Raw genomic sequence first — 26,769 nt, forward strand, 5'->3', positions numbered from 1 at the left:
TATGTGGGTGCCAGGGAACCAAACCCAGGCTTTCATGTTTGTGCACCAAATACCAACTGACTGAGCCATTTCCTCAGACCTAGAAAACCTAGATCTTGCTGTTATGCCATCAACTGGTTCTATAGTTATTGGCATATTATTTTAACTTCCATAGGCTCTAGCTTTCCCATGTATAAATTTACAGGAATTTGATATGAAGATTTGCCTTTGAAAATCCATCACTCTATCTCGTTGGCCTTAAACCCAGTGTGACATCCTAGATAGCACTGAATGTGTGTTGTGGACCTAACTCCGTGACCAGGCCTCACCTGCTCATCTTTTCAAACAAATGTGTTGAATATCATCATTATCTCTTCTGCCACATTTCTGGTACCAAAACATTTTCCTAATTGGGAAAAAAAATGTAAATATAACCAAATGGGCTGGAGAGATGCATGCAAAAGCACTAGCTGTCAAAGCCTGGGGACTTAAGTGGGATCTTAGACCCCAGGCAAAGGCGGAAGGAGGAAACTGAGTCCACAAGTTGTGTTCTAACCACTGCGTATGGTGCCGTGCATCTGCTCTTCTCCCACATCACACACAGAAAGACAGGCAGGCAGGCAGGCAGGCGCGCGCACACACACACACAGACACACACAGACACACAGACACACACACACACAGACATAGACATAGACACACAAATAAATGAAAAGTCCTAACAGATGTGGTCCATTTCCTCATGTGGTCACTCACTCGTTCTTTCTCAAACTTCCAGGTCAAAACCATCCGCTGTTCATTCTAAGTAGTGCATTTTTCATAGTTTTATAGTGTCACGTAGTTCCCCTTTAACGACATTTTCTGCCTTGAAGAAAACGTTCCTCGGAGGACACACTGGGGCTTATTTAAAGTTGTTCTGTTGTGGTAATTACACTTTATCCAGTGTGCTGTTCAGTACTAACTCAGGACATCTGCATTTTCTATACTGTCGGTTATTTCTTTAATTGTTGTGCTCCTAAGAGTTACCTTGGTCATTTCTCCCGAGGAATGTCTTTGTCATGTGAGCTAGGCTCGGGATAAAGAGCAGGCTCCCATCAGTGTCCTCCTGTGAATGTAAGAAACAGGAGAAGGGCTGGAGAGATGGCTCAGCGGTTAAGAGCACTGACGGCTCTTCCAAAGGTCCGGAGTTCAATTCTCAGCAACTACATGGTGGTTCACAACCATCTGCAATGTGATCTGGTGCCCTCTAGTGGCACACTGTATACACAATAAGTAAGTAAATCTTAAAAAAAAAAAAAAGAAAAAAGAAAGAAACAGGAGAAATGAGACTCCAGGCGAAAGCCATGAGCATTGCAAAACAGTGATCCCCAATGATCCCCAGAGCCGTTGTCATCCAGGCATCAGGCAGGTGTGCAGCTCTGGGGAGAGGAGGATATAGATCCCAACCTGCTAGCTGTGGGAATGTGGGGGACCCGGAGAATGGATGTCCAAGGCTGGCCAGTTAGCATGTGTCTGTTTTTATTACTGCTCTTCTAGCAGGACTCTGGTAATCTTTTGGTGAGACTACACAGATCCCAGGTGACTTGAGCTGTTCTCCACATCAGTGGTTGTGGTCCCTAGGACTTCTCTTCAAGGAAGAGGGGAAGGGTTAATAAGAGCATCATTGAAAAGCCCTGTGCTATATCATCCCAGCGCTGCTGGCGTCAGACACTGCTGGGTGTCCTGCAGGGGCTTCTCATGGATTTTACACATCTGCCATTTCTACAGGGTTGAATTTAAGAGGGAGAGAAGACCTAGCTTGTGCTGATTACCTTCTTGTGTGAGGTCCCTATGATAAGGGATGGCATTGTCCTCACTTATGATGCTGTCTGAAATGTTTCTCCGATTCTTTAGTGCTTAGTAGCTCTTTTAAAACAAGTCATAGGAAGATGACAGTCTGTGGGCGATTTTGGAGTCCCTCAATCAACAGGTTTCCTAATTGTAGCATTGACTTGCCGCTGTTTAGCTGAGAAGAAAAGCTTTTGCTCATTGATTGAAGATGCCAAGTGTAAGAAGGCAGGGGCATGGGATATAGGATAAATGCTTAATGGTCCCTCTACTTACGTTTTTATCAGAGTAAGGATTTAATGTAATAGTCACCTCTAGCAGTGACAAAGTTCTGAACATTTTAAGTGAACTAGTATGGACTCACGGAACTTTATTTATCCAATATTCACAATCGTCTACGGCCATTATTCTTTTCCACACCCTGTTCATCACAAGTTTGGCTAGTGGAGCAGTTGGTATCTATAACTGGGGAAACCTCCTATCTCCCTATTCCTTTCCAATTGTTCCTTTACTTTCCAACTCAATAAAACACCCCAGACATACCTTCTACCCTCCCCGCCTTGATGTCCAATTAGCTATTTCTCCATGATGTCCTAGCTCCCTCAGGGGAGAGGTGTGGATGGCTGAAGGCCTGGTTGCAGACCTTGGAGAGTGCCATTTTTCTGACCTCCCCATCCGTATTGATATTTTCAATTACAACTTTCCCCTTCTGAGCATTGCAAAACTCCTGTGAACATCTCATTCCCTAGCTTTTCCCTTTAAACTTTTATGTGGTTTATCTTTACCCTTCCTGTCATCACCTCAGGGTACCAAAGCTATCAAAACACTAAAGGGCATTAAGTCCCCTCTAAATCACTCAGCATTGTGTCAGGTGGAGTATAGAGAAACCCTTTGAGCAGAACTTTGCAGGGAGCCACTAGCCAGGTGGAGTGACGGCTTCTCTTTGGGAATGAGACTATGAAAGAGTCCTCCTCCTTCCTACTCTGGACAGCACTTGGAACACAGGCTGTTAGTTTTGAAGTTGCAGAGAGCAGGAGCGTGGTAAATGAGCCTAGGGTAAGTTAGTGTCTCAGGGTGTCTTGTCATTGATGAAATTCAGCCTGTTCTTTGCAGAGTCCTATGGGTTGCTGCAGGTTTTTAGTTAATACCCAAAGTCCTGAAAAAGAATTGGTTTGGGCATTTTTTTTTGGGGGGGGAGCTAATTTTTACCTTGATTTTGATGGGCGTGAGAATTCTTCGAGCCTTCCCTCTGCCTTCATCAGCGGCTAGATGGGGTTCGTACCTACCTTTCAAGGCTGTTGTGTAAGTAAAATGAGGTACCAAATGGTAGCTCCTATGCATTTTTAATGTCATAAGACAAATAAACCTCCCCAACACCCTCCCCCCAAAAAAACCCAAACCTAAAAACCAAAAAAAAAAAAAAAAAAACCAAACCAGCAAAAATCATTGTTCTAGAATTAGATAGAAATTGTCCACTCGATGCATGTCTTTATGTCCCCTGTGAAAGATTAATAAGTGCATGCTACCATGGCAGGCAAAACCCAAACCAAACCAAACCAAACAAAAAACAACAAAAACAAAAACAAAACAAAACAGATTGTGGGATCAAACTCAGGTCCTCACGCTTGCAAGTCAAACACTTTACTGACCGGGCGGAATTGAAGGGGAATAATGAGTTTGCAATAATGAGTTTGATGTGGTTAGATGCTTGGGCTATTTCATGGTTTGACCTCTCTTGCCCTCCCCTCCCCTCCCTTTCCCGTCAATAAAGACTCTTAATCACCTTCTTCTTCCACCCTAGAACATTTATTTACTCCTTGCTCACCAGAGGGAGGCCTTTCCCAGTGTCATTATTTCTGAGAGCCACCGCCTTCTGCACAGGAAATGGATTTCTTCAAGCCCACTATCTGATTTACTGCGCAGAATACTCTCAGGAGTGGTACACAGATGTCCGGTTTAGCTTGGGTAAGTGAATCTGACCGGCTCCCCTCCCTTCCCAGCTAGCACCAGCCCCACGGTGACAGTCACCCCTGTCTCTTCTCATCCTCCAGCAGCCTCTTCACCAACTCCTTTCCCACTCAGGACCCTCCTTCCCAGGAGGCAGCCGGGGAGAATGCCTCCCGTCTCAGGACGGTCCAATAGATTTCTACCGCTCCAACGATGCAAACAGGTTCCCCTGCCTATAAAACACAAATGTTTTGGGTCGTTCTGACTTAGCAGTTCTTCCTACTCCCTTTTACCCCGTTTTTCTGGTCTAGCCCCAGAAGCCTTGCTGCTGGGATTCAAAGAGTCAAACTTGTTTTGTCTCAGCGCTTCTGTCCAGGACATTCCCCGTTCCGATTGGTGTGGCTCACTTGCTTTATTCATCTCCCTACCAATTTACCCCTTCTCGAAGAGCTTTTCCTCAACACCTTATCTGAAACATTTGAAGACATCGATCAAGTCTCTCCTAGCCGGGCAGTGGTGGCACATGCCTTTAATCCCAGCACTCCGGAGGCAGAGGCAGGCGGATCTCTGTGAGTTCGAGGCCAGCCTGGGCTACAGAGCAAGATCCAGGACAGGCTCCAAAGCTACACAGAGAAACTCTGTCTTGAAAAACCAAAACCAAACAAACAAACAAAAAAACCCAAACAGGTGTGAACACTCGTACATTATGTTTTTTTTATGTGTAAATGAGATAGAAAATGTATATAAATGGAAAAAGAATATTGGCATTATAAGACTTTTGTATTGTGTCTCAAAATAAAGAATTGGGGGGAGCTGGTAGACTGATTTTTTTTCAGTATAGTGGTCTTTAGGTGATGACATTTCATTACTTAAATAAGAAGAAAATATATCAGGGGCTAGAGAGATGGATTAGTAATTAAGAGCACTTATACTCTTGCAGAGGAATTGAATTTAGTTCCCAGTACCCACATAGCAAGCACCTTATAGTCACTGGTGATCCCAATTACAGGGCTCCAGCACACATAAGGTGCACATATACTCACATGGATATCACACACACACACACACACACACACACACACACACACACACACTCATGCATGCATGCACAAGCACACAGGACAATAAAAAGGAAGAAAATGTACTGAAGAAAAGTTCCCCAAATTGAGAGAAGACACACCAAGTACTTACATACTGAACTGCTAATGTAACCACACTGGAAAACATTGTAAACCAGTCCACAGGAAAACAGCAGATAGAGCCATGAGCAAGTCATCTAGTCACATCTGAAAAAAGGGGCAGTCCAAGGAATGACTGTCTATTCTTCTCATGGTAATCTCCTGAATGAGGGAAAAAAAAAACCCCAAAAACAAAAAACCAAAAACCATAAAAAATGGTCTGGTCGGGTGATATATTGTGTACTCCAATAAAGTTTGTCTAGGAATAGAGAACAAAGGCAGCCACTATATTAAACATAGAGGTCAGGCAGTGGTATCACAGGCCTTTAATCCCAGGACTAGGAAGGAAGTTTATTGGCAGGGCACAGAAAGGTATATAAGGCATGTGTAAGCAGGAAGTCTCTCTCTTGAGGCTGAGGATTTTGTAGAGGTAAGAATGTGGCTGGCTTGTTCTGTTTCTCTGATATCTCAGCTTTCACCCCAGTATCTGCCTCTGGGTTTTTTTTTTTTTTTTTTATTAATAAGACTGTTTAGCAATTCATGTTATAGTCTGGGCTAGGTTAAAAAGGCTCCAAATGACACCAGAAGTCAGGAGTGGCACCCTCTGATCTTGGTTTATGCAAACCACCTGTAAGAGGCCTTTGGGGGACATCTGAAGAGACTGGAGTAGGGTCTAAAAGTTGCATGATGAAAATGTTACATCAGGTTAAAAGTTGTTGAACGGTGGTGATTTGGTGTGATCAGAATGGGTAATTTGGTTTGGTTAACATTAATGCCTAGTATTCTATACATATGAATATTACTTTTACAACAATATTAAACAGAAATAAGACTCTATTTCTCCTTAGCTTAACATCTACAGATGATTTCCTGTTGCAGGGAAAAATCCAAACCCTCTTGAAGGCTTATAATTCTTCCACCCCGCCTCCCAACAAAATTCATTTTTTTATTAACACATTACCTTGAGCATAATATTTATATTTAACCACAAAGAATATGGAGTCACTTTTTTATTAAAAACGTTTGTTCTTCGACAATTTCATGCATGTGTATGTCAACTTTCAGCCTTCACAGTGGAGCATGACAAAAAAAGTGTATGAGAGGCCTCTCCCACCTTTTGAAGGGTTGTTATGAGAGAGGAATAAGAAAATATTAGATAGAAAGAGAGACCTAGTTGATGAGAAGAAATACAGAAACAAAGGATAGTTTCAGGAGGGCCTGGATCACTACCCAATGGCCCTTTCTGTCTCTTCAAAAGAACTTTTTATAACAATGCCAAGGGGTGGGGCAAAAGGCCTCCCCTTTGCAAGATCAAAGCACACTGCACAGCCAGGTGTAGACCCTTCCAAACACCTAGTAACCATGCCTATGATCTAATCATCTCCTTATGCAGTCCTGTTGGGTAAAGCAAGCTCAGGTTCTCAGACCCTGAGTAAGTTCTCACTAGGAAACTTTTGTGTGTCTCCACAGCTCCCCCTTCTTAAAAATTTAAGGGCCCTTCAAACCCCTCAGATAGGCTGTGTCTGTCTTAGGTTGTCTTCTTCTTCACTAATCAGCCTTACCTGTTATTGAGATATACTTTCCATCAAGTGTACTCTGTCTTAGGTTGACAGCTAGCAAGGCTGACTTACCTGATTCTGACTACCAGCTTCTGGCAGGGGAAGGTACAGAGCTTAATGTTATGCAGCTTTGAATCAGGTCCTCATTAAGAGCTTGGAAGTAGATGTAACAACCACAGCAATCTCTATGGCTGCCACACCTCCCAATAAAGGAGTAGAGGATGACCAAGATAGAATGTCCTTTTTGAATGAGTGTAAGATGTCTATAGCAGCCTCAGTTGGACCAAACCCTTTTCTAAAATAAATCAAAAAACTCTTGATGCAACTGCATCAAATATATCAGGAAACTGATGCAACTGCATCAAACCTAAAGATTCTTTTAGCATCACCAAACCATGGTTCATCAATATCAACAGGCTAACATAATTCTAGCATAAATATTACTGTACACAATTACAATTCTTACAAACTTACATCCAAAAGCAAACTCTCAAAAGGACTGTTTACACTTTACAAACTTTAGCAAACATTCAAAAGCAATCTCTTAATATAACTGCTTACATTTCATTAACTTTAGCAAACAACCAAAGCAGTTTCTTAATAGAACTATACAAAACATAGGGCACATTAACACAAGTTAACATCAGTCCACCCAAGGGACAAGAAAATATATAGACTGAGGAATATTAACTCCCCTTTTTCTTTATAATTTTTTTTAAGCTTCATCTTGAACCTGGGTAGAAAAAACAAATTTCTCTATTTTTACATAAAAACAGACAGTTCCATTTTTTACACAAAACTGTTCATGAATCACCACAGTTAATGAAGCATATATGCCTACACAAAAGAGTTCATAAGTTATTCAATTGATGATGTGTATAGGTGAAATCAAAATTGTCCCATTTCTGAGGTTTGCAAAAGTTCAAAAAGTCAGTTCTAATACCAGTCCCAAAGTTTAACATCCCAAGATCAGGGCCTTGCTTGTCAACCACTCTGAAGTCTTTGTCTAACAGTCCAACTCTTAGGCAAACAGTTCCAAATATGAGAAGTCCCATTAGCCAAATTTATTGCACTTTCCCTGAATGCAACAACTCAACTCAGTTCAAACTAGTGTCTCTGAAGCCTCATTCTCAGCAACAGAGGTACTTTCAGTTAGCTTTTCTCTATGTGAAAACTGATCCAGGGCAAAAGCTGCTAGCTGGGGCAAAGTCCTTTTAAAAGAGACCTTCTTACGGCCAGCAAACAGAAACTGCAAGGCTTTTGGCTCCTGGATTTCACAGTACCTGCCTGTCTGTGCCTCTCATAACTGGCACATCCTGACCTTAGGGCTCTTAATCACCTTGTGTGGAATGGTTGAATGCTGACCTGCTGCTATGAGCTACAGCTCTCAAGCAGCAACCTCAGTCCAGGAGGAAACCTAGCAGCTATAAGCTGTGGCTTCCAAGGGTCTCATTAGCTCCTCCACTGGTGGTCTTTGCATCCCCTGTGTGCTGCTTCATTTGCAAGGCCAAATGCTGCTTCAGGCTCCTCTCAGGCTGCTCCTGGCTTCCAGCATGTCTCTACTGTTGAGCCTAGAACTCAGCTTTGCATCACCTCAGCATTTCTTGCTGCCATTCCATGCAGTGGGTACATCTCAGCTGCCTGTTTGGTTGCTGCTTCTACCACATAGTCTCTTTTGGGTGCTCTCTGCTGCATTCCAAGCTGCCACTGCTGTTGCCTGCCATTCACATCTCCTGCAGCATCTCTGCTCCATAGCCTCTAGCCATGTCAGTCTGGCTCTCTCCTCACTGAGGCTTCTTCATGGCAGCAGAGAGCACTCAGAACCCTGCTGCTTGTGCTGGCTCACTCAGCATCTCCAAGCTATGATATGCCATGGGTCTCAACCACTGATTCCTCCTGGCTGGGGCAGCCCAGGCTCCCGTTGCTGCTTTCTGTGTCCCAGGTCCCATCTGTGCTCGGGGAAAAAGCTATTCTTACCCTAAGTGGCTTTCTTATTAAACCCTCACCATATCCCTAGACCTAAAGTTTATTCTTATATATCTAAGCCCGTACTTTTCAAACTAAACTTCACCAAACTTTTTTACAACTTTAGAGACAGAGGAACAGGGAAACATAGACATAGACAGAGACAGAGAGAGATATTTACTGCAGCCTAACTTTTACTATTTGCTTCAGCTTAACTTTATCTGATATATATATGAATGAATATTCAGTTTTACTTCCAAAGAATAGGATACTACCACAACTGCACATGTCCCCTTGCTTCCATGCTGCCCCCTCCCTCTCTTATCCTTTGTACCTATGCCCCACATTGGGCAACATCTGTGGGAGGCCAGCTCCCACCTTTTGAAGGGTTCTCATGAGGGAGGGATAAGAAGACATTAGATAGAAAGACGTAGTTGACAAGAAGTAAGACAGAAACACAGGATAGCTTTAAGAGGGCCTGGATCACTTACCCAATGGCCCCTTCCATTTATTCAAAAGGGCTTTTTCTAACAATGTCAAGGGGCAGGGCAGAAGACCTCCCCCTTGCAAGATCAAAGCACACTGCACAGCCAAGTGTAGACCTTTCCAAACACCTGGTAACCACGCCCATGGTCAAACCATTCCCCTATGCAGCCCTGATGGGTAAAGCAAGCTCAGATTCTTGGACCCTGAGTAAGTTTTCACTAGGAAACCTCTGTGGGTCTTGACAGAGTGGAACTGGCCAGTGAATGAGCCAGCCAGTTGGTCTTTTGTGAATGAGCAAGTGTTTGCTTGCTGTTACTCATTGATTTATGACATTGGTTTATTTGACACACACAATGCTATTGCCTCCTGCTTGCCCTTCTTTCCCACCTCTGTCCATCATACTTCATTGTGAGCGCTAACATTTTACCTTAGGAACAGGACAACCTCTCCTCCCTGAAAGTTTCAGATCATATCTGAATACCATTCTTAGATTTGGCAATTAGATGCCCCTCACTTTATTTTAAGAAAGGAAGAAAAGAAACATATCTTGTGTGAAGAATACCAAAGCAGAGTGTATCTTTTGATCTGTTTCCTCTCTTCTTTTCCAAGGTGTCTTTCTATTTATTTTGGGAATGGGAATCAACATCCATAGTGACTGCCTGCTGCGCCAGCTTAGGAAGCCTGGAGAAATCATCTATAAGATCCCACAAGGTAATGCCTCCCCTGACTCCCAGAGTCACATTCTTCCTTGAAGCCTGCCCCAGTGATTAACAAACAGGAAGGAGTGTTCATGATAGCACAACTATGCAATCTATACGCTGTGGCTTGCTTCCATCCTCCCCTGCATACTCTGCCCCCTCCACAGAACCTAAGGAAGCTCCATAGGGCTGTAACTTAGTTGAGAGAGTACTTGCCTATCATGCATGAAGCCCTGGGTCCATCCCCAGCAACACTTAACTCAGGCATGGTGGTACATATCTGTGATCTCAGCACTTAGGAGGGGGAGGCAGGAAGATCAGGAGTCAGGAGTTCAAGGTCATTCTTTAGCACATAGTGAGTTCAAGGTTGGCCTTGTTATGCGCGCGCGCATGCACACACACACACACACACACACACACACACACACACAGAGAGAGAGAGAGAGAGAGAGAGAGAGAGAGAGAGAGAGAGAGAGAGAGAGAGAGAGAGAACCATAAAAGATCCCTTTCCCAGGCTGGAGAGATGGCTCAGTGGTTAAGAACACTGGTTGCTCTTCCAGGGGTCCTGAGTCCAATTCCCAGCAACCACATGGTGGCTCACAGCCATCTGTAATGAGATATGGAGCCCTCTTCTGACCTACAGGCATATGTGCAGGCAGAACACTGTATACATAATAAAATAAATCTTTTTTTTTTTTTTTTTTTTTTTTTTTTAAAGATCCCTTTCCCAACCTAGGTAGGAAAAATCATAGTAGGTGACAGAGGGCATCAAGCTTGGATATAAATAGTGGAGAATAGATTACAGCCTAGTATATAAGCCTGTCATTTAGAGTGTGAGCCTCATTGTGTTAGCAATGAAGCTGAGGATTTTGTTGTCATGTGAACATCATAGCGTACTTACAAGAACCTGGATGGGGCGGCCTACTGCATGCCTAGGCTATAGAATACAGCTTATTTTGAAATTTTGAACTTTTAAAAACATTTTGGCTAAAAACTAAGAGAGAAATATATCTTAGCCTAGTACTACACATGATCACAATCATCAATATCATGTATTTTACCTTTATGTCCACTGGAAGGTCTCTAGGGAGCAGCATGCATGGAGTGATGGTCCCCCCTAACTTCCAGATACAGCATGAGACTATTTTATGGTTAACTTTTTTCTAAGTTGAAGAATTATGCTCTAACAATGAGTAGCATAATATGCATGTAAACCAGAACATAGACATTTAATATAATTATCAAAGATTAAATCCTGTCTATTATTATATGCTTGTACTTCTTCCTTAAAATTTAGTTTCTAATTTAAAAATTTTGTCTGGTGTATGCATGTATGTGTGTGGGTACTTGAACATCTGTGTTCATTATCCATGTGAAGGCTAGAGTTTGATGTCAAGTGTCTCCTTCAATTGAACTTTCACCTTATATTGTTGATCCAGTCTCTCACTGAATTTGGCACTCATAGATTCAGCTAGACTATCTGGCCATGGAGCTCCAGACCCTTCTGTCTTTATTTTCTCAGCACTGTGCCTGGCTTTTATGTGGGTCCTGGGGATTGAACTCAGGTCCTTAGGCTTGCATAGGAATGACTGGGCTTGAGCTTTCACATCATGGGCAGTGTGCTGGACTTACACACTGTGTAAGCAATGAGCAATGACTGTGATGTTACTAGGTGGTGAATACTTGAGTCTGTTAGCGATGTTCACCATCATGTGTGCAGTCTGTTGTTGATGTGTGACATGCCATTGCTGCTTCAGAGATCAAGATACAGAAAACTTGCAAGTGTCACTGGTCCCAAGAAACTAGGAATGAGAGTCTAATGAATGAGCGTTTGGCAATGAATCAGTCCAGGTGCTCAACACAGGCAAGTCGAAAGTGGGTTCCACCCTTCTGAATGTAAACAGAGCCCTCATTTGTAGTAAAAATGTCCTGGGTTATAATAGGATGGTGTAGACTGACCACCGCTGACTAATAATGACAAAGCTGTTGTGATTAGTAATACATTTAAATGAGTATTATTAATTTCTTGTTATCTAAGGAACTAAGCTAGATGTCCATTCATGATGTCCATGGAAAACTGGACCCTCACAAAGTCAAGGGTGTCATGGGCAGGAAGACAATGTGACACAGTATCATCCTTAAGAAAAATAATAGTAAAGGAATTTGGTCCTTGTTTCAGGCATTTCTCTCACAGCTGGGATAGAATACTGGATGGATGTGCCATTATCTCACAGTGTCGAGGCAGGGAAGGCGAGGACACCTGGTGTACCAGGAGGGCTCTTATCATTGGTGGCAGGAACATGGGGTTACTTGCTTGCGTCTCCATAGCCAACTAGAAGAACTTGGGCAAGAACCAGGCCAGCTATCCCCTTCTAACCCCTACCCCCCCAACAGCCTTCTATCTGCCAGCAAGGGCCCTTAGCCAAAAGTCTTCTGAAATAGTGCTACCAGCTGGGGACAAAGGGTTCACACAGGACTCCGTGGACAGTGCTCACATTCCAATCGAACCAACACTTAAAAACTTCAGCTTAATAATTAAGTAAAGATGAGCTGGGGCAGTTCTTAAAAACCAGATTGCCAAGGTCAGTTTCCAACTGAGTTAGGCGAGTGAGAGAGAAGGCTTAAAAGCACATTTTAATGTCATTACAGAAGGAGAAAAGTTGTTTCGGTCACAGCTTCCCTAGTTCAATATGGCTCATAAACCAGGCATGTGGGTATATTTAATGTCATTAGAAATGTCTTGATTTCTAGATAGTTCTGAGAGAGGAGATATCTGGTGGGTAGAAGTGAAACATTTCAATAGTAGCAGAGCTTTTCAACCCCAGCATGGCCAACAGTCTCTGCTTTCAACTTGGACAGTGTTTACTGCAGGTGGCCAGGTAGTGGAGGATCAAAGGGTCAAAAAGAATCACATCGTTTCTCACACCTGTTAAGTTTTTGTTTCAATGTAGCGTGTTGTTTCACTTTGTGTGACTGGTGTGTACTGTAATGATCACTCTCCGGGCTTGCCAGGGAAAGGCTTGGGAAGGTAAGGAGTGACCTGAAAATGTCCTTTAAAAAGACAAGAAGCAGGCCATCTGCACCTCTTGCTTATCTTGCTCAAAGTTGGTAGCCAAAGTTGTAAAGAGATCCGGACAATGCCCCAGGATTCCAGAACGTTCTGCAAGGCAAGGGACTGTTGTTGCTTTGTTTTCCCTTATTTCTAAGGGATTTTCTCTAAACTCTGACTGTGGAAGGGACCTCCCATCTTAAATCTGTTTACCCATCTGATGGGGGAATGTTTTTCTGTATGCTGTAAAAATATGTTGCTCTGACTGGTTGATAAAATAAAGCCATTTGGCCTATGGCAAGGCAGCTTAGAGGCAGGCGGGAAATCCAAACAGATAGGAGGAAGGAGAAAGAGCAGAGGAGACACTGCCAGCTGCCGCCATGAGAAGCAAGATGTAAAAGTACCGGTAAGCCAGAAGCCATGTGGCAAACTATAGATTTATAGAAACGGGTTAATTTAAGATATAAGAACTAGATAACAAGAAGCCTGTCATGACCATAATTTAAAAATAATATTAGCCTATATGTGTTTATTTGGTCCAAGAGAGATTTGTCCTGACCCCAGGCCAAGTGGGACACAGAAAAACTTCCAGCTACACCCATCTTTGTGTATTTTGAAACAAAACACAGGGATATAGTCTCATAGAACTGCAGTTCTGAGTATTGTCTGTCTGATTCTCTGCACACAGGTGGCTTGTTTACGTATGTTTCTGGAGCCAATTTCCTGGGTGAAATCATTGAATGGATGGGCTATGCCTTGGCCACCTGGTCCATTCCAGCTCTTGCATTTGCATTTTTCTCACTTTGTTTCCTTGGGATGCAAGCTTCTTACCACCACAGGTAAACGTGTTAACAGAGGCATTTCTCCGTTTTGTTTCCTGTCAAATGGCGGTCAAAAGAAACAGAAGGAAGAAAGGGCTCATTTGGCTAGGGTTACCGTCAGTCATTGCAAAGGTGTTAAGGGGGCGGGAACTCGAGGCAGGTGGTCCCATTGCATTCATTCATAGTCAAAAGCAGAGATGCTCAGCTTGCCCTCTCCATTTATACCAGTGCTTCTCAACCCTCTTAATGCTGCGACCCTTTAATACAGTGTCTCAGGTTATGGTGACCCCCACCTGTAAAATTATTTCATTACTACTTCCTAACCATGAATTTGTTACTGTTGTGAATTGTAATGTAAACATCTGCTATGCACGATGTCTGATATGTGACCCCAAGGGGGTTGTAGCCCACAGAGTTGAGAACCTCTCTATAAATTTTATACAGTCCAGAGTCCCTCATTAGGGGATGGTCTTGCCCATGATTAAGATGGGTCTTCCCACAGCAATGAACTTAATTAGGACAACCCCTCACAGGCATTTTCTGAGGCTATTCTTAATATAAACAGTCCCTCACAGGTGTTACCAGAGGCTTGCCTCCTAGAGTCAAATTGACAGTTAATAGTGTCACAAGGTTGTAGCATTCACATAGTATTCTTCTCCAAGTAAAATTTTAGCACATGGAATCAGATGTACAAACACACGATAATGATTTCATAAAGGAAATTTGATACAATAATCAAATTGTATGGTTAAGCTCTCACCTTTAAAGCTTTTACTGAAGCTGAAATTGAGTTGGATAATGGTAGCAGTAAATAAAAAAATAAAAGGTGTAGATAGAGGCACTAGAGGTGATGGGTGGGCAGCCATTGTGCTGATCTTGTTGAGAAGAGTTTCTCACTCTCTTTCCCTGAGGATGTAGTCAATGATTGATGGGGGGGGAGAGAGAGAGAGAGAGAGAGAGAGAGAGAGAGAGAGAGAGAGAGAGAGAGAGAGAGAGAGAGAGATCTTTTTCTTCAGTGGTGTAGCCAGTGGTAAGGTGCCCATGTTCCTATGAGCAATTCTAATGAAACTCACTGAACCATAAACAAACAAACCAATTAAGAAAATAGAAGGGAAGTAGTTGGAAAGAGGGAGGGGATTAGTGGGAGTGGGAGAGGACAAGAGAGGGTAACAGAAATGAACGATCAAAGTGCGTGCATTTACACGTGTATGAAAATGTCATAATGGAGCCTATTATTATGTCTAATTTATAAGTGATAATAAAACCAAAATAAAAGATGGCTTCCCACAGTGAATTGGTTGGTCCAGGTTCTATGCCTGGTTTCCTTGGTTGGAAACGTCGGATAATGAGCTAAGAGGTGGAAGAAATGTCCATGCTTCAATTCGGTTCTCTTCCATCCTATTTCTTGATGGATGAGACCATTGCCAGTGCATCCCCAAGTTTCTTGTTGAGGTAAGGTAAGCAGGTGAGCCCTGAGTGCTCCATCTGCTGGTACATGTTGGAACCGCAGGCATTTAAGGCCTTCCTTTAGTGGAAGGTCTTAGACATCTTTAACCCACCAGGCAGGGGTAAAAGAGGCAACTGAAAGTAATGTTGGGGAGGGAAGGGTAATGCATTGTTTACTCCCCTTGCTTACCTTAAAGTAGCTTTTGTAGGGAGAGAAAGCCTACATACCAAGAAGGAACACGTGGCGTACAGAATGGGCCTGAGAGCTCCTTAAGTTCTTGCTTCAGCATCTCTGTCTGGCTAGTGATGTCTCTAGTAGTTTCTTAGGATTAAATGAGGTACAAGCTCCTTTCTTCTAAGTGGAAACTGAAACCAGTTCGGAACTACACAAAGCAGCAGTTCCCCGTGACCTGTTCCTATTACCTCCTGGATTGAAAGGGACAGGGTTTCAAGGGTTCATGGTCTTTGAGAGACAGCGTAAGAGCCCTCCCACTTCAGGAGAATCTGCTGCCCATCACAAGCAGTGACAGAATGGCAGAGGTCAGGGCACTGCCTGGTGCATAGGAGGGTCTTTGAAAAAGCATAGACCTTGAAGTATTTGGTCAGGAAATCTACCAGAAGTTTCTAGCTGGTGCCATGTCAAAGCCAAATTGAGGCCATCTGGTTATATTCCTCTTGGAGGAAGAGCCAGGGGTGTCTCTTTTAATAGGACCAAGAGGGCTTTGTGAAGGTGCTCATGAAGCAAAGGCCAGCCTTGGCAGGGGAGGTTGAGCACTCAGGGTCTTTTCAAATCAAAGCAGTACAGGCCAGACATTTCTGGCACATTTTTATTTATTTATTTGTTTATTTGGTCTTCCAGTTTAAACCCAAAGCACTTTAGCAGAGTGTATTTTGTTTTTATTATGCCTCAAGGGCCATTAGTTTCAACTAGTTAAGAGCACAACTTGGTCACACAGGGTAGAGGCTTTACGTAAGATGAATTAATCTCCTTCGACTGCATAAGAAATGACCCTCAGCTGCATGGGTTTAGGACAAGGGAAATATCTCTCTTTAGAGTTCTGGAGACCAGAGGTTTGGCCTTAAGGTATAGTCAGGGCCATGGTCTCTGGAGTAGCCTGAAGAAGAATCCTTCTTTGCTTTTATTCAGTTCTAGTGGAGACTATAATTCTTGGTTTTCCATGGTTGGGGCAAATACCTCATTCTAATCTCTGCCTCAGGTTCCTGGAGCTGAGTTACAGGCAGGGAGTTGTGAGCCACTGGACATGGGTGCTGGGAACCAAACTCAGGTTCTCTAGAAGTACTCTTCACTGCTGAGCTATTTCTCTAGTCCTATTTATTTACTTTCATGACTGAGTGAGTCTCATAGAGTTGCTTACAAGAGCCTGCATAAGGGGGTGTTTACAGGAGCATTGGATCCTTGTAGGTAGCCACACCACCAAAGAAAACATCTCCCTCTCTCTCTCTCTCCCAGCAACCACTAACTGCCTTTAGATCCTTAGGGAGAGGCTAGCCCTGCAAACTCCTTCCTATTACCTATGATTATCTGCCTGTAGGTCCTAGGGGAGGGGACCATGACAGGATATCGACAGGCTCAGTCTTGTACAGTCTTTTGCAGGTCTCAACTGCTGTAGGATCAGGAGCGCAATGGCGAAGCCATATTCTCAAGACAGTATTCTACTTTGTTCCTTCTCCCAGCCCTACCTTTCATGATAATCCTTAAGTCTTGGAGAGAGTGATTTACAAGTTCCTTTCATGGCTGAGAACTCAGCAGTTCCTTGTTCTCAGCACTTTGACTCATCATGAGTCTTTGCAGTTACTGCTGCCCACTGCAAAAAAGAAGCCTCTCTGAACAAAGCTGACAGGAGCACTGATCTATGGGTGTAGTCAGAAGTTTTCCCGTTTCCTGCCTGGTCCTGCAGCTGCTTGGACCCAAGTAAACACAGAGGCTTATATTACTTAGAAACTGTATTGCCTAATGGCTCGGGCTTCTCTCTAGCTAGCTCTTACAATTTAACTCAGCCCATTTCTATTAATCTATGCATTGGCACGTGGCTTCATGGCTTACCGGTACTTTCACATCTTGCTTCCCCTGGCGGCGGCTCACAGCGTCTGCCCCACTCATCTTTTTTCTCCCTCTCTCCAGTTCGAATGTACTGACTAAGACCTTATTCTGCCTCACCATTGGCCAAACAGCTCTATTTATCAACCAATCAGAGCAATGCATATTCACAGCATACACAAAGACATCTCACAGCACTTCCCCTTTCTCTGTCTAATCAAAAAGGAAGGTTTTTAACTTCAACATAGTAAAATGACATATAAAAAACAGTTATTAAGCAAGAATTAGAGCTACAGTATCTAGTCTATTTGTATTTAGCAAAATTAAAGAAAATACTCTATCATCTATCTTATTTTTGTGAGTCTAAAATTTCATATCTAATTTATCTTTTCGAACACCAGTACATATGGGTGTACTCTGATGGACAGGTCTTTTCCATTTAGCAAAACAGTTGCAGTAGTTTTCCCAGTAGGGCCTATGATCTCCCCAGCCATGGGCTTTTGTCCAGGATTTTATTCCCAGATGTGGATTTCCCCCTGTGGAGCAGGCCTCATGTCCAATCAGAGAGTAGTTGGTTGCCCCCATTACTGACTTGCTACTATTTCACTGGTTGCCCAAAGTTTTTGAGAGGCTCTAGCTTCCTGTAGTTTTCAGCAAAGTGAGAGCCCAAATGAGTACTTCCTTTTCTCTATTAAAAAAAAAAAAATCTGGTGACATACACAGAGCATAAAATTTACCACTTTAACAACCTCCAAATGTTGAATGATATCAAGTATGTTCGTAATATTGTAAGATCATCACCACTACCCTCTAGATATTACTTTGTACTTATCTGCACATAAATGACCAACATTTCCAAGAGACAGACTGTAGGAAAGGGGTTGATGATGGGCACCTGGTCCCCAGGAATGGTCAGATGCTAAATAACTGGCTTACCTTGTTACGCCTGTGCAAACTCAACTGTTGGCCGCGACTCTATTGCATTTCTCATTATTCCTTCCTTTCTTGTCTTTTCAGGTTCTACCTCCAGACATTTAAGAATTACCCCAAATCTAGGAAAGCCCTTATTCCATTCGTCTTTTAAAGAACCCCGATTTTAAGGAACAAAGCTTCTACGGGGAACCGCCCAGCTGCTGAAATGATAAACTGTAAACTGTAACTGAGCTGTGTCTTGCTCATACGTGTACATATGATGATGTGTGTGCTAACAGGTATCTTTGTTATCCAGTTGCCTGAGGCATACTGAGTCATGCCTGCTTAACATTTACGTCTATCTGCCCAGGGAACTCTAACCTAATTTCCTGTTGGAGTGTCACAGAGGCCCTTCCATGGAGACATTTTCTCCTTAGCTATTTCTTCTAGAAGCTTCCCCATTTCTCATTTTTTTCCCAATTGTATGATCTGAAGACATGTGACTTTTTCTTACTCTGTATCAATTTTGGGAAGTTCTGCAGTCAAAACCCTTTGGGCTGACATAATGCAAAATGAAATCAGAGCATTTGCAGGAAAGTGGGTAGAACTGGAAATTATTATATTAAGCAACATAACCCAACTCAGAAAGATAAATACTGCATGTTTTTCTCATATGCAGATCCTAGATTTTAATTTATATGTATATATGTATCTGTTTATATGTGTTGGGGGGCATATAGTTCATTAAATTAGCAAGGAGACCATGAGAAAGGAAAAAGAGGAGAAAGAGTAGAATAGAATATGTGTGTGGCGTGAAAGCAGAGAGAGGGGGCTGCAGGGAGGAAGGGGAAGCAGGAGAAATGTAGGAGAACAGAGGAGAAGAGAAGGGGAGGGTGACTGGCAAAAATATAGTATGCACGAAAAAGCCATAATGAAACCCATTACTTTTTATGCTGGTTTTGAAAAAAAATCAGCCAACCAACTAGCCAACCAGCCAAAAAAGAATGTCTGGGCTGAGGGCAGTGCTTAAAGAAGTAATTAAAAGCATACCTTTTGTGTGCTCACAGAGTGGCAGAGATTTGCATTTTTAAGTGCCATAGACTCAGAGCATGCCTATATTACGTTGTACTTATCTGCACATAAATGACCAACATTTCCAGGAGACAGACTGTAGGAAAGGGGTTGATGATGGGCACCTGGTCATTAGGAACGGTCAGGTGCTGATCTTCCTCTTCATTAGTTAATTAGGAAGATATGAAAAGGGAGAACTTTAATAATGGAATTCCTTTCTCTGACCCATGTCCAAATGTATACAAGTGTTTTAGTCAATGAACACCCTGCTCTCCCAGGAGGTTTCACAATTCCTATTGCGTTATCATTGCTTCATCCACAGCACTGGTATGGGTTTTCTTGATGGTTAGGTTTTTTTTTTTTTGAACACACACAAAAAATATATAGTGATGAGTGGCTCCTGAGAGAGTAAAGAAATGTGTTATTGTAAACTCATGTTTTGGGGAACTGATGGGAATATCAAATATCAGGGACACATCAAGTACGAGAAGTTCCTGCAAAAGATGATAGGTTGTTCACCTTGAGGAGACGTCTACAGTGTTGTGAAGGATTTCAAAAGCTCTGGGCAAGTTTCTTCTGGAATTTCTCCCTTATGAGCCTTGAGACATATGTTAGAAGACATGTCCCGGCAGGCAGTAGCTTGAACATCAGTCCTCAAAGGTCCCAAATAGCAGAAGCTGAGATCTGCAAGCAGATGTTCATCTGGGCAGAAACCCTGTTTCATTTAGTTCAGACAGGGTCTCACACATAGTTTTACTTTACCTTGTCTTGTATTTCAAGTTTCAAATTGTAAAAATTAGGAGGTTTCTACATAAACAGAAACCTTGACATTCCTTAAAAAAGTTGGAGGGAGAGACAGAGACAGAACATAATGGGAGGGTGAATGTGACTGATGTACTATACACATATAAAACACGTAATGAGACACTGAATATGGGACAGTGGTTCTCAACCTTCTTAATACTGTGACTTCTTAATATAGTTCCTCCTGCTGTGGTGACCCCCAACCATAAAATTATTTTTGTTGCTACTTCATAACCATAATTTTGATACTGGTATGAATCATAATGTAAATATCTGATATGCAGGCTATCTATGAAAGGGTTGTTTGAACCCAAAGGGGTTGTGACCCACAGGTTGAGAGCCACTGATTTATGCTGAAGGATCTCAGCATACTGAGCCTGGTTCCCATGTGATAACTTGCGACTGAGTAGCAAATGAGCTACCTGACTGTGCTCCCCTGAAGAGGTGGAAGTGTGGGTTTTGGGAGGAAGGGACTGCGTACTCTGAATCAGAATGGTTGAATGTGGATCTCCTCAGCCTCAGGTGTGTGGGTTCAACATTATTTGGAAACATGCTCGAGAACTGAGCACCAGTTTTATGAGGTGGTAGAAAAACCTACTCCAAGTTAACACCCGGGTCGTGAGAGATCTGAAGTAGGAAATGCAATGAAGATAGGGATTGTAGTGTTCCAAGCAAGTGTTCTTGTGCGTGGAATGTCTCTCAAGGCATGACTACCACCAACACTTGAATAAAAAGATGCAGGACATCCGAAGCTATTTACAATGTATTGGTTGAGCTGTGTTTTTTTCCCCCTTCCCTTCCTTTCCTCTCAGTTTTTGGTGTTGCTGTTTTTCTTCCTTGTCCTCTGTCTTCATTTTGCCAACCTGAAATTAGGAGCTAGGGGCAGGATATAAAGTATGACTGACAGCTTCTAAATCACAGTTCAGAATCCCAGGCAGTGCAGCGAAGGTATGGGAAGAAGATATGCCGAGATTAGCTGTCTCCATGATTTCGATGATACCTGGGGGTGGGGTGGGAATACACTGTGTGTTGAGTAGCATTCACTGTAGTTAGAGTTTTCCTGCCTGGCCCAGTCAGGACAAATCTCTCTTACCCGCCAGTCCCACAGTCGCTCAGATCCAACCAAGAAAGCACACAGAGACTTATATGGTTTACAAACTGTATGGCCATGGCAGGCTTCTTGTTATCTTCTACTTCTATCTTAAATTAACCCATTTCTATAAATCTATACTTTGCCATGTGGCTTTTGGCTTACCAGTACCTTACATCTTGTCATGGTTGTGGCTGGCAGTATCTCTCTCCTCAACCTTCGTGTTCCCAGCCTCTCCTCTTCCTTGTCCTGCCTACCCTATCCTTCCTGCCCGGCTACTGGCCAATCAACACTTTATTTATTTTAACCAATTGGAGCAACACATTTGACATACAGAACATCCCACAGCAATTAACTAGAACAAATAACTGGGGTAGATCATCTGATGAAGAAAAAAAGGTTTATTTTTGGCTCATAGTCCAAGAATTGGTCCAATTGTTTTGGGTCTGTAACAGGCAGCACACTCTGATGGGAGCATATAAGTGTTCATATATTCGTGTTCGTCTCTCAGCCAATGAAGGAGTGGGGGAAGGGAAGAGAAAGAGGCATGCACCAGAGTTCCACAGTCCTCCTTTGAGGGCATGCCTCCCCTCCTCAGTGACCCAAAGGCATCCCACTAGACACCACCTCTTAAAGTTCTCCCTCTTCCTGGTGGTGCCAAGCTGGGAACTAACCCGAAGGCACAGGCCTTTGGGCAATGTTCAAGACACAAGATATATCGGCTTTCACGCGAGCGGCCAATTCTCCTGAAATAAAAGATTTCCTCCATGATTGAAAACTACTTTCCTCAGACCTTTTATTTTAGAGCTGGAGAGGTAACTAGGACGCTTGCCTAGTATCTAGGAGGCCCTGAGGTCCCTGTCTAGCACCAAGGTGGTGCTCATGGATCCAGGCTAGACGACAGAAATGCAGTCTCATCTTCAGCGACACAGGGAGTTATTTAGAGGCCAAATTAAGATACTTAAGACTCTGTATTAAAATATTTTTTAAAAATTAGATTTTTTTTCCTATTGACATGTGAAGAAAAAAAATCTAGGGCAACCCTTGAAGTGTGAAAAATGCTCAATAAGTGGCTGCCACCGTTTGCCTAGTATGCTGACAAAACTGCCATTCAGCAATTGCACGCTTTTGCCACAGGAGGGCACTAGCTAGAATTTTATTCAGGCGAATTTAGTCAATTTACCATTTTTCCCCCTCTGTGTAGCTTTGCGCCTTTCCTGGAACTCACTTTGGAGTCCAGGCTGGCCTCGAACTCACAGAGATCCGCCTGCCTCTCTCTTTTTTTTTTTTTTTTAAATCCCACAAAACCTTATTGCTACTTCAGCTTAGCTAAATTAGCCACACACCTTCATTTTAAAAAAGTTTTAAACTTTGCTGAGTGCATGTGAGTGCATACTGTGTGCTTTTGGGAGTCAGAGGACAATTTCTGAGAATTAGTTTGTTCCTCTCACCATAGATTCTGGGTTCTGGGGATCAAACTCTAGGAATCAGAATTGTGCAGCAGATGTGTTTTTTTTTTTTTTTTTAACCCACTGAGCCATCTTGCATCCCGATCACAGACCTTCCTAATTTAAATAAGTTGTTTTCATATAATATGAGATCTTCCCTTGACATCTGAGGGATCTCAGTCATCTAGACCCATTGTTTCAAACCTCAGTGTTCTTTGTTGGAGGCTGGGACACAGACACACACACACACACACACACACACACACACACACACACACATGAGCGCGCATCTTCATACATGTGGATATATATGGATATGTGTATTTATACATATATGTATATATGTATGTGTATATTAAATATAATAAAATTCTTCTGAATGTGTCCTCATTCCATAGACACATTTCCTCTATTTCCATTTTCCCTGAAAACAGCGTGCAACAAAATCAATGGAATAGAATGGAGGCATCCTCTGAGTGGCTTTCATTAAAACATCTGACTGGTGGTTAACTGCCAAGATGCATTTTCTTAGCCTTGATCAAGAAACTTTCACAGAGGGAATGATTCCTGCTGGCCTGGAGAAAGTGGGCTTGATTTGATGTTCAGGATCTAGATTTAAAATGTGTAAGCTGACAGTAGACATCAGCTAGTCCCCTGCCTTCATATTATAGACGGAAACCCTGAGATTTATGGGGTGGAAATGCTTCCCCAAGGCGCTGAGCTAATCTGAGCATCATTGTGTCCCTTTGTGGGTCAGAAGTCATCTTGACAGCAGGCTTCCACAAGAGAGACCCAGCAGAACCCATGGATGGAACCTACTTGCCTCGGAACCACCTATTAAATATTTACTACACAAAAAACATTAGTGGGTCTGGAGGTTGAAGCCAGGCCCCAATGCAGAACCACTGAGCTGTAACCCACAGCCCTGAGACTATTGTTGGATTAGACATGTCTCTTGCTCTTGAGAAGCTGCCGTGTGGGTTAGTGTAGAAGTCACACAGGAGAAAACGATCCAGAGCTGAGTTCTGGGCCTGATTTAGTTACACGCGCTCTTTTTGCCCATCTGGGAGTCATATGCTTTGCTCACACCAGGAGGATCAGTGGGTACATGTGTCATGAATCTGTCCAACATGAAAAGGACTTTCCAGCCTTAGGACAGTAGAGATGACCTCTACGCTTGATGGGGAGAAAGTTTCTGTTCAAGAATTCCCATTTCAAGGTTTACCTTCATAAAGACAGACACTGGCTCTACTCTCTAAAAGGCAAATCAAGCTCTGATGAGAAACTTGAAGCCAAACAGCGATTGAGGCATCTTACACGCTTTTGAGCACAGACAGTTAAGCCTATGGTTTTATAGCTGTCTGGACTTTCTGGGGTGACCTCATGGCTGTCATTCTAATAAGCAGGTGAACGGCTCACCTGATTTGTCATTTTCTCTCTTGCCTGACATTTGGTTCTCCAACAGCCCATGGTCAGAGGCCCAGGCAGGCCAAGGAGCAGGGTAACAAAGAATGTGAAGCAAATCCTTCTGTCACCGGCTGCTACTGGTTTTTATAACAGGGACACTGTCTCATGATAAAGCAAAGAGGGATGAAGCCAAGGGGCAGTATGGTGCTCCGGTGATTTAAGGCCCATCGAGTAGCTTCAATTTTTGAGGATGTTGTGTTTATTCTGTAAACCCACAGAGCCGTGATCTAATAAGGTCCTAGGTTATTTATATCATCTCTCACTTCTCCCCACAAACGTAGTTTAGGATCGGGATAGCTGAAATAAATGACTGGGAAAGGTGACAAAGTGTGTCCTGCTGTGTCGGTTCCTTTCACCCTGACCTTGCTAGGTTCCAGGTTTGTTTCGGTTGAGTACCATCCGAGCCTGGATTGATGGAGGATATCTAGCATCCGGTCTCGCCTGGCTTGGAGCTGGGAGGAGGGGGGAAGCGGGAGAAAGAATGAAGCATGTGGGAGCTCTGTGGAAGGTTATGGGAAGGCTGGCATGGAAACAATGCTAAGAACCGTGCCAGGCGGGCTCCCCTAGTACCGCGCCTTCCCCCTTTCCTTGGGTCCAGATTGCAAAGGTCCTGATGCCTTCCATGTGCTCCCAGGGAAAGAAGTTCTCCTGAGGGTTCCAATGAGCTCTTTGTACAGCTCCGTTTTTGAAAAATGAGAAAGCACGTTTGCTTAAACACAAGCCATATGGAAGAGCCTCGCAAGAAATAACTCAGCCGCGTTTCTTTCCGCTCAGTTCATAGAAGTGGCTTTTGATCTGGCTAGCAGGGATTCTTGTGTGAGAGTGGTGAGGTGTGGTTCTGAGATGTGGTTGCATTCAATGCCGTGAGGTAGGTGGGGAGAAGGGAATATCCAGTGTATTTGTGGACTTGACTTCCCTCCATTACAGAGCTTAGAAAACCAAACCAAACCAAACCAAACCAAACCAAACCAAACCCAACCCAAACCAAACCAAAACCAAACCAAACCAAACCAAACCAAACCAAACCAAACCAAACCCAAACCAAACCAAACCAAACCAAACCAAACCAAACCAAACCAAACCAAACCAAACCAAACCAAAGCAAACCACTGACATTTTCTTATAGGGATGTATGTATTCTCCTCTCCCATGTTGATTACATAGCAAATACCAATTCAATGTCATTAATCTGCTAACTAATGCTTTCTTTCATCATGAGCTGGGTTTGGGACACTATCTCATTAAACAGTGTTCTTTGTGTCTGTCTTAGTTACTTTCCCCTCCCTATTTTTCTTTTATTGAAAATAGATTTTTTTCCCACACAATATATTCTGATTATGGTTTTCCCCTCCCTCACTCCTCCAAGATCCTCTCCACACCCTCTCCCACCCAAATCCCCACCTTTTCTGTTTCTCCTTAGAAAAGAAATAGGCTTCTAAAGAATAATGATGAAATAAAATAATATAAAACAAACAAACAAAACCCAACCAGAATAAGGCAAAACCAACAGAAGAAACAAGAGCCAAGGAAAATGCACAAGGAACACATAAAGATGCAGAGACACATTTGTATACACTGGAATCCCATAGAAGGACAAAATAACAATCCACAATATATAAGCAAAAGATCTGTAAGGTAAAAAAAAAAATGCCTTGACAAAGCATTTTGAGACAAGGAACCTACCTCCAAAGATGCCACTGAGTTCATTTTGTGTTAAGCATGGGGCCTGCCCTTAAAAATGGTTTGTATCCCTAAAGTTAGAGAAAACTAATTTTTTCATTTGTGAGTGGTTATCAATTGGAGGTAGACTCTGAGTTAAGGGTAAGGGCTTGTGTCCAATTCTCCTCTCAGTGCTGGGGCCCCAGCTGGTGCAGACCCGTGTGGGCACTGGGCATGCTGCCATAGTCGCTGTGAGCTCATATGTGTTTTGGTCCTGCTGTATTTAGAAGGGCTTGTTTCCTCGCTGTCTTCCCCACCCTCTGTCTCTTACACTCTTTCTGCCTCCTCTCCTGCAGGGTTCCTTGAGTTCTGAGGGGATGGATTTGATGGAGACATCCCATTTAGGACTGAATGTTTCAAGTTTTCTCACTCCCTGCACATTAGCTGGCTGTGGGTCTCTGCTCTGGATTTGTTCCCATCTACTGAAGGAGGAAGGTTCTCTGATGAAGGCTGAGCAAGACATTGAGCATAGCAGAACATTGTTAGGGTCAATTTACTTTTCCATTCCCTAGCAGAACATTAGCATTTGGTTTTCCCCTATGTCCCTGGCCTATCTGGTCTCAGGTTCTTGGCCACTCGAGCAGTGTCAGGGATGGGTTCCAGCTCATGAACTGGATATTGGCTGGTTATTCCTACAAGCTTTTTGCCACAATTATACAAGCACATCTTGCTGGTAGGTCATCACTGTAGACTGAAGAGTTTATAGCTTGGTTGGTGTTTACCTTTCTTCTTTGGTAGCATGCAGGGACCTTCCAGTACCATGAACACTAGTCAGTAGGGGTGAAGGCTGTAGGTGGGCACCAGCTTGACTTCTCTGTGTTCAATGATTTGTGTTAAGTGTTGGCTCCAGCAATAGGGCCTGTCTCAGTTAGGGTTACTATTGCTGTGATGAAACACTCTGACCAAAACAACTTGGAGAGGAAAGGATTTGTTTGCTTATACTTCCGTATTACTGTTCATTACCAAAGAAAATCAGGACAGGAATCCAAACAGGGCAGGAACCTGGAGTCAGGAGCTGATGTAGAGGCCATGGAAGGGTGCTGCATACTGGCTTGCTCCTCATGGCTTGCTCAGTCCCCTTTCTTATTGAACCTAGGACCACCAGCCCAGGGATGGCACCATGGACTGGGTCCTCCTTCACCAATCACTAATTAAGAAAATGCCCTACAGGCCTGCCTATAGCCCAATTGTATGAAGGCATTTTCTCAGTTGAGATTCTCTCCTCTCAGATGATGTCAGCTTGC

At 43.1% G+C, this 26,769-nt stretch overlaps 1 protein-coding gene across 1 annotated transcript in view; it reads left to right on the forward strand.

Moving 5' to 3' along the window:
• Positions 1 to 18,098, forward strand: part of Srd5a2 (steroid 5 alpha-reductase 2) — a 37,568-nt gene extending 19,470 nt beyond the window's left edge. The window contains exons 2-5 of the mRNA XM_036170360.1: positions 3,608 to 3,771; positions 9,551 to 9,652; positions 13,377 to 13,527; positions 18,032 to 18,098. Coding sequence (XP_036026253.1) covers positions 3,608 to 3,771; positions 9,551 to 9,652; positions 13,377 to 13,527; positions 18,032 to 18,098 — 484 coding nt within the window. The remainder of the gene's footprint in view (positions 1 to 3,607; positions 3,772 to 9,550; positions 9,653 to 13,376; positions 13,528 to 18,031) is intronic.
• The last annotated feature ends 8,671 nt before the right edge of the window (positions 18,099 to 26,769 follow it).

Source organism: Onychomys torridus, chromosome 21 (genome assembly GCF_903995425.1).
Source record: "Onychomys torridus chromosome 21, mOncTor1.1, whole genome shotgun sequence".
In the NCBI taxonomy this organism is placed as follows: domain Eukaryota; kingdom Metazoa; phylum Chordata; class Mammalia; order Rodentia; family Cricetidae; genus Onychomys; species Onychomys torridus.